This window comes from Emydura macquarii, unplaced genomic scaffold, assembly GCF_026122565.2.
Source record: "Emydura macquarii macquarii isolate MOO-44397 ecotype Brisbane River unplaced genomic scaffold, CSIRO-AGI_Emac_v2 contig_2897, whole genome shotgun sequence".
Lineage (NCBI taxonomy): Eukaryota > Metazoa > Chordata > Testudines > Chelidae > Emydura > Emydura macquarii.
Genome location: NW_027133034.1, coordinates 30,540,678 through 30,548,912, shown reverse-complemented (window position 1 = coordinate 30,548,912; position 8,235 = coordinate 30,540,678). Strand labels below are relative to the sequence as shown.

Here is an 8,235-nt window from a genome sequence, read left to right as displayed (position 1 = left end):
TCATCTTCCAAGGGTGAAAGACTCATTGCTTGGGACATTTAAAACTAGACTAGAAAATGTATTAACAAATGTACAAGAGAGAAAAATCCTGAATTGGCAGAGAGTTGACCTAATAGAAGACCAAAAAAGATGTGACGTAATAGGCCAACAGTATATACAAAAACTTAAAACAGAGTTAATAACCTATATAACAAAACAGAAAACACGGTGTTTTGCTTCTCTCTTTTATTGCAACCCATCGCAAGATCAAAACGTTCACGGAAAAATAGAAACTTACAAATCGTGTGAATTGTCTTGTTGCACTCATAAAAAGACACTAAAGAGAAACAACTAGAGTTTTCCACTATATCTGTAATATCATTCACTGTCTTTATTCTGAAAATATTGTTGCCATTTTAGAGCAGATAAAAAGCCCAGCATAATATATGTTCATATGTATTTATGCCATTCCACCTAAAACTCTACTTTATATTGTTTCCAGATAAATGTTTTCAGTCTCATTTTCAAATGTCTAATAAGAAAACATTCAACAACTGTCACTGGAATTACTTTGAGTTGATGCTTTTTGTTGTTATCAAGAATTAATGCAATGGGACTGGACATACAGTTTTGGCGGAATTACACAGACATATTAAAACTGTTCTCCAGGTTATGCTGCATCAGTTCATCTGGATTAGCAAAACACTTTGACAATAATGGCAACTCATCAGCAGAAACTTGAGCATTTGATATTTTGGATTAAAACAGTATAACCTTTAAAAAGCAAATATACAGTGTTTTATACCTCAAAAAATCATCCTTTAACCAAATTGCAACATTCTAAAGGTTAATGCAACTTCAAACTGAAGTTACAACTTCTGTATTTTTAATGTCTGCTTGTCAACATTTGTCAAATTTAACTCTTGTGACACATATAGAAAATTAAACTTTTTATGTATTCACTTCAGCTATTTTCTGCATATATTGTCTTATAAATCAGTTTGGATTAAAAAACAGGTACACAATTGCCAGCCAAAGTAGTCTTCAGTAGCTGGGGGACAAATATGAAAAGCTTAAAATATACAATTTAGAGGATGCCAGAAGAATTTTTCCTCCAGAGCAATTATTCTCTTCTAGCACAAAGCCCTGATCCTGCAAAGTGATGCATGTGGTTCGACCCTTACGCCCCCATGGAGTCCCACTGAGGTCAGCTATGCTCATGCTCTTGCTTTGCAGGACTGGGTCCCACATTTTCAACCACACATTACATCAGGGAAAATCAGCTTTGTTGCTTTTATTTATTACATTTTCCTTTTTACTTGAAATTTCAGAATTCGTTAACATTTGACAGCATTGTCAAAGGAAACAGGTTCAAAAAGTTTAAATTTAAAAAAATGAAACAAAATCATTATTTTAAGATATATAAACATGGCCTTATAACTATTTCTCATAGCTGGTATCTTCTATGCAGCATTTGACATCACAAGGTAGGAATTGGTTATCTGTGGTAAATTCAAGCTCTGTTAGCTCTCCTATTACAAAAAATGGCAAGGTGCAAAAATTGAGAAATCTATACAACATCTCCTACATGACTATTTAAGGAAAAATCACTTCTGCTGTTCTACAACATAAAACAAGTAAGATTGTCTACTTAAATAACCATTCAATAGTTACCATCATTTATTAAGGTTTCCATTAAAAATGAATTTCAAAATAATGATTTTTGTAATTAGCAAAATGTTTAGAAGAAAATCACAATTATTTGTGGATTCTTATATTACTGTGCATCCTAAAACACATGGGTTGTTTCAGTCTAAGTAATAATATGGATTAAGATTAGCTCCCAGAGGCCTATACTGATCAGTTACACTGGTACTAGCACTGAGTTGTTATTTACAAACCAAAGGAAACACGCATGACTGATGCAAAGGGAAGAGAACAAAAGAAAATAGGCTTAATATCTAATATAACTCAAGCCATCCACAGAACTATTAGGAATCCACTTCAGGAAATCTGCCAAAGGCATTACATTGTGTTTATGCATACAAAAGGGATACAATGCATTTCTAAAGATTTGTTTTCAACATTCGGTACGTAGTTTTACAGTACATCCATTTTACTGTAACTTGTGTAAACTCACAATTATATTGCATCATGAAAGTTGTGAGCCCTCTTCTATGTCTTTAGGGATTTGCAGATTTTTGGGATGACAATTAACATTCAAAACAGTTATATGAGTCTAACTACAATTAGAGAGTCCAGTTTCTATTCCAAAATTTGCAGGAGGGGCCACCAGACACAAAATGTTCATTGCTTTAAAAAAACATTAATTTTAAAACTTAAAAATAAAATAAAAACTTATTTTAGAACAACTGACTCAAACATATATTTCACAGAAAGCAAAATGAGATTTAAAAGCATGAAAAGGTTTAAAATATTTCTGCAACACTGTACAACCAAAATCTGCAGTCCCCATTAGACCTGCTGAATGCATCGGTCAAACTGTAATATCATATAGGATGTTACGAGGCAGTAGACATACTGGGTGTCCAGCCCATTTGATAAGCCCGTTCCAAGGTCCTCTTGCAATCTTGTAGTACAGTACTGAAGGTTATGCGTGGATATTGCTGCACTAGCTGTTCCACTGTTGCTTCATTCACCTACAACCAAAGAATAGACTCCATAACTCACACAAAGTAAATAAAACATGCAACCTAATACGGACTACAAGACATATCAGTGTTTAGGTTCCTGAATATGAAGCTGCATGCCTCATCCTGCCAGCCTTCTTTATGTGGGAAGGGCTTGTAGCATTGGATCCTAGGTTTATAATTTGGGTTATTTGAATATAATTAATGGTGAGATTTTTTTAATGACAAAAATGAGAAAAATCATGGCTCTGTCATGGCAAAAAATGCAAAAGTCATAAGTTAATGCCTTTGTTTGGGGTGGGAAATGATAAGGAAAGTCAAACAAATAGGCTTTATTTTAAAATAAGCATTGTTTTTAAACCACTTGATAATATTTAACGACCAACTAAAAACCTTTTACAATCCCATGTTCTACTAGCCTTGACGCTCAGGGGAGCCAAAACTGTAAACATTCAAAGACTGGAGTAGTCTTTTTCACTAGTGCACTGGTCAGAGTGACAAACATCTTCCTTAGGAGTCTTTTCACAGAAAAGTATCCATTCAAACTCTACCAGATAGACAGATGTTTACCAAATGCAAGATTTTCCTGGTGACAGAAAAATGAGAAATTGGTTGTAAGTGTACCAAAGATAAGTTAAATAAAAGGAACTTTGGGCATGATACTGATACCCTTACTTACAACAAATAGTAACTCCACAGCTAGCACCTTTGAAATGGATTTGCATAGTAAAGTACTAATCAATGTGAATAAGGGTATGGGACTCTGTTAAGGAAGAACATAAAATCCTAATTATGTAAGGAGAAAACAATAAGAACAATTTTTATTGAACATGGTAACTTTTACTGATCATATGATAAGATGGGTCAGTGCTTCCAAAGGTTAAGGAGTCCTCAAAAATATTTAAAAGCCCACACAGCTCTACATATACCTTTGGAGCCAACTTTTGTTTTTCAGCCTTTCAGTGTGAAGCTAACACAGAACGAAGGTCCTCTGTGAGGAGGGTTGAAATGGTAGGAATCAATAATTAAAATGTACACAACTGGCAGGTCAGGGATGTCCCCGCTAGACCTTAACCATCAAAGATACCACCTTTATTCTTGATTAGACAAGGCAATCAGACAGGCCTAATTAAACCTAACACCTTTACAATTGCAATGCTGTGAGGGGATTAATTTGTCAATTATTTTTAAGCTGATTGCAGTTCATATCACAGAAGTAGACAGTTTTCTTTATCCTTTAGATAAATACAAGATTAATCTAAGAACCACAACTTTTAGGTAGCTTTCTGTGAAGTCTTTATTGAACACTTAGGCATTTTTAAATGCATCAATATTTCATTTAAATACTGAGTAGCCTACATTGACAGGATGCACCAGTGATACAATCCTCTGCTTTTCTTTTCTAGTGTCCAACATTCAAGGCAAAAAATGAAAAAATAATGATTGCTACTGTTATTGAGATCCTTCTCGGAATATTTAAAGCATAATGACAGAATTTAATAATGTTTTTCCCCTCCTCAAAAAAACAAACAAACAAACAAACAAACAAACAAACAAACAAGAACTATACCAGGGACTGTAGAGATTGACCAGTGATTGCACTCTCTGTCAGGGATAAATGAAGAGTTTAATCTCCAGTTCTTCTGCTTTGATAATAGAAACACTCAATCTTCATTGGAAGATTCATCTATCTGAGGCTGACTTGAATAGAAAACTGGTTTAACTTCTCTTCCATTTACCCAGAGACAATTCAAAATCTGTACTCTTTTGGTAAACAACTATGTTAAAATAACACCTGTGGGTGCTGAAAAAAAGAAGCATCTTTTAATAAATCCAAATGAAAGTAGAAGTAGTGTAAGACCTCAAATATTTTTGACGCTCATAGGTGAATACAAACTTTTAAACTACTTCCAAGAAGCATTTCTGCTGAATGTTGCTGTTAGAGTCCCCACAACAGTGTTTGTTACCACTTTGTCCTGTTCAGAACAGTCAACATACCCTTTTCTTTCTGCCAATACCTTTCAGGCTTTCTGCAGAGCTAAAATTGAGTACAGAATCCATCATATTATCATCTCTCATCTCCCTCTCTGGAATACTAAACCTGAATCACTAGAGTAAAAAACCCAATTTACATGAACCTTTACATTACAGTTAATGTAGCCAGAATGAAGAAGCTCAGAAAGGACAATCAGCCATTTTGCCCTTCCTCGCTGGGAACCCAGGAAGCAGAGTTATTGCTCCTCCATTAACTATCTGAAAATACTAATGTATGGATGTTATTGTGCTCACTCAATCTAGTTTGGATTTCTTATTAGATGTCATGGTTAGGGTTTAGAGGGGCAACGTGTATAATAGTGCAAACAGGTTTTCCTGCAATAGGGAAAAGACAAATTCAAATTAGACACAAGGGGCACACATTATTAACAGCGGTGTAACCACGAAGTGGTAAGATTATCCATCTCTTGAGATCTTCATATCCAGGCATGCTTTGTCAAACACAAATTACTGGGCTCAGTACAGGAGTAACTGGGTGAAATGTAATGGCCTATGATATACAGGTCGGACTAGACAATCTAATTGTCCCTTCTGACTTTTAAATCTATGAAAAAACACTTAGCACTTAAGTCAGTAATGCCATATGTACCTTTACAGGCAATTATACTTGCTGGCTTTTATGTGCCACAACATAGGAATAACTTAAAAGTGAAAGAAAGAAAGAAAGAAAGAAAGAAAGAAAGAAACACACGTTTGTTAGCAATTATGGTTGCCAAATGGGCAGGCTGTGGTGCAGCAACTATGCAAAGGACACCCAAATAGAACCACTTGGAAATAGAAGGTTATACATATGTACAATCTGCAGGAACAATTCTTGATGGTGAGACAGTGGAACCACGGAGAAAGCTCATCTATAAACAGGGTCACTGCATGTAGCTGGTCTACAAGATAAACCTGAGCACACAGGGAACAGGCAAAAACACCCTGGAAGAGAGAGCAAGAAGTAAAGCTCTCTCTGTCTCTCAATCAAAGTCTGAATGTGACAAAAACTGATTGACACAACTAGTTTCCAGGGCTGTCAGGAGAATTTCCAGCCATTTGTTTTAAGGCCATTTGAAAACCTTAATTTTATTACTCAGACTAGATATAAACCCGAGTTGCACTTGGGAAGATTGCAGTTAGGGTTCATCCTATGTTCATATCTGGATCCTTTACAAATCTGGAAAGAAACCACTTTGAGCTTGAAAACTGGCAAGCTTACTCTCATGTGAGAGAAGACTTTTCCCTCCAGGTTTCATGATAAATGATTAAATTGGTTGACTTTTAGTTAAGTTAAATATTTAGTTATTAAACACTCTTTAATTCATTTTAATAAAAGTAATCATAAACATGATGAAATTATATTAGACGATAAATCAATCCAGTTTACATCACAGTAAAAAAAAAGATGAAGAAACTTTCAGCCATTATAAAAACCTATATAAATTCCAGGATGAGAAAAAATTGTATTAGAAAAATAAGGCCTTAAACTATTCCCTCTGAAACCAAATGGAAATCTTGCTATTTACCACCAGAAAAACTCAGACCAAATCAGATACTAAATCATTAGCAGAATTAAAGGTTCAGTAACATACTCAAAGGGATAAATAATACATTATCCAAAGGGAGGAAATAGCTAAATCAAAAAGATGTCAATAATTTGGTCCTTGTCATCAGGTACTCTAATTTTAAGATTAAGATACCAACAAGCATTTTCATTATTAAAATCATAAAAAGTTAAGCTCATGTATCTTTGACAATATGTAATTTGTCTGGAAATAAAACAGAAACCTCCAAAAATAAGTTCAGCACTTAAAGAAAGCAATTTCCCCCATCAAGCTTGGATGGCATTGGACACCAAGGGAAAAACAAGAATGTTTACATCTTTCTGTTAAATGCTAGATTTTTTCTCCAACCAATCTGCATTAATCTCCATCAATTGAAATGTCAAAAGAAAGGCTACTAGGTGAAGATAAATCAATTAGATCACTTATTTGTATTCCAATAGCACCTAAAATGTGATAGGTGCTATCTGCACATTAGGAAAAACCACAGTCCTTGCCCCTAAAAGCAAGATCAGTGATTTCATATGCCATTAACAGTTGAACATGAGGGTTAAAAGCAACAAAGAACTTAAGAAATTAACAGTATATTCAGGCAGGCCCTCCCCACTCAGGTGTCAAGGAAATCCAAGAGGTTGGCATTATTAGATTTTCAGTAATTCTCAAAAAATCTCTCAGGTCTTTTTTTTTTAAATGTTTCATGGCAGTATTCTACATTAGACTCTGGAGAGAGTTTTAATACTATTCTCTTTAACTTCAATAGCAGGGAATTGTTTCTAGGTTTTTTCTCCACTGCCTCCATTAGGCCCTCTGATACAGTTAGTCAAATACATCATATTTTGATCCAAGAAAATCAATTTTTGATTCAAGTCCCTCATTGGCCTCAAGAATCTTCTCCAGATAAATTAGGGGCTGCAGCTGAAATACAATCAGCTGAATCTAAAAGTTTTTCAGTGAAGTGGATAGCAACATGTAGCAAGAGGAGACTGCAGTAGGGATAGCGACGGAAGTAGAGACAGCCCATGTATACCTTTTTGTGTCAAAGCTGTAACCTCTGAAATCTCTGTATTTATAACAGTACCATGTTTCAGTATCATTTAGGAGTCATAAAATTAAACTTAGGTTATGTCTATATGTACAGTATTGCAGGAGTGCAGCTGTACCAATACAACTCATCCCAGGAATGGCGGCTTAAAGTCACAGCTCCAGGCTTGGTCTACACTACCAACTTATGTTGGTATAACTACACAGTTGTACCAACGTAACCACTGGTGTAGACAGTGCTATGTCGACAGGAAGGCTTCTCCTGTCGTCATAGCTACTATCTCTTTTGGCTTGTCTGCCAGTGGAGCTGCACCACTGTAGCACTTCATGAAGATGCCACTTACGCCGACAGAAGAGCTTCTCCTGTCAGCATAGGTACTCTGCCTTCCAAAAAAGAGGTAGCTATGGTGACAGGAGAAGCCCTCCCATCAACATAGCACTGTTTACATTGGGAGTTGGGTCGATATAACTGCGTCACTCAGGGAAGTAGATTTTCCACACCCATCAGCGACGTAGTTATACGACATAAGTTTGTAGTGCAGACCAGGGCTGAGAGGTGCAGCACAGAATCTCACCTCTTTGGTCTAAAAAGTGTACCACTGTGCAAAGACAAGCCCTGGGATGGTTTGTGATGCATATCTCCCCTCCTTGCCCCCCCCAAAAGGTATCTCACATAGTACCCCTCTGTTAGATTGGAACTAAAGACAAATAAGGAATAGAGTTATATAGGAAATAATTGCTGATAATCAATAAGAATAATTTCTTATCATATTCATAATCTGTATTAGCATTCATTCAACAAAATTTATTATGAATCACCATAATTAAAAAAACAAGTATACAGTGTAATACAAATAGTATTTAAATCACACAAATTACCATGAGAGAGAATATTTCCATTAACCCAAGTCTTAAAAAACACCTCATATGATAAATATGATAAAATACTTATAACATCATTTTAG

At 35.4% G+C, this 8,235-nt stretch overlaps 1 protein-coding gene across 1 annotated transcript in view; it reads right to left on the bottom strand.

The window, feature by feature from the left end:
* Positions 1-218: 218 nt before the first annotated feature.
* Positions 219-8,235, bottom strand: part of FBXL17 (F-box and leucine rich repeat protein 17) — a 422,229-nt gene continuing 414,212 nt past the window's right edge. The window contains exon 9 of the mRNA XM_067568742.1: positions 219-2,639. Coding sequence (XP_067424843.1) covers positions 2,502-2,639 — 138 coding nt within the window. The 3' untranslated portion in view covers positions 219-2,501. The remainder of the gene's footprint in view (positions 2,640-8,235) is intronic.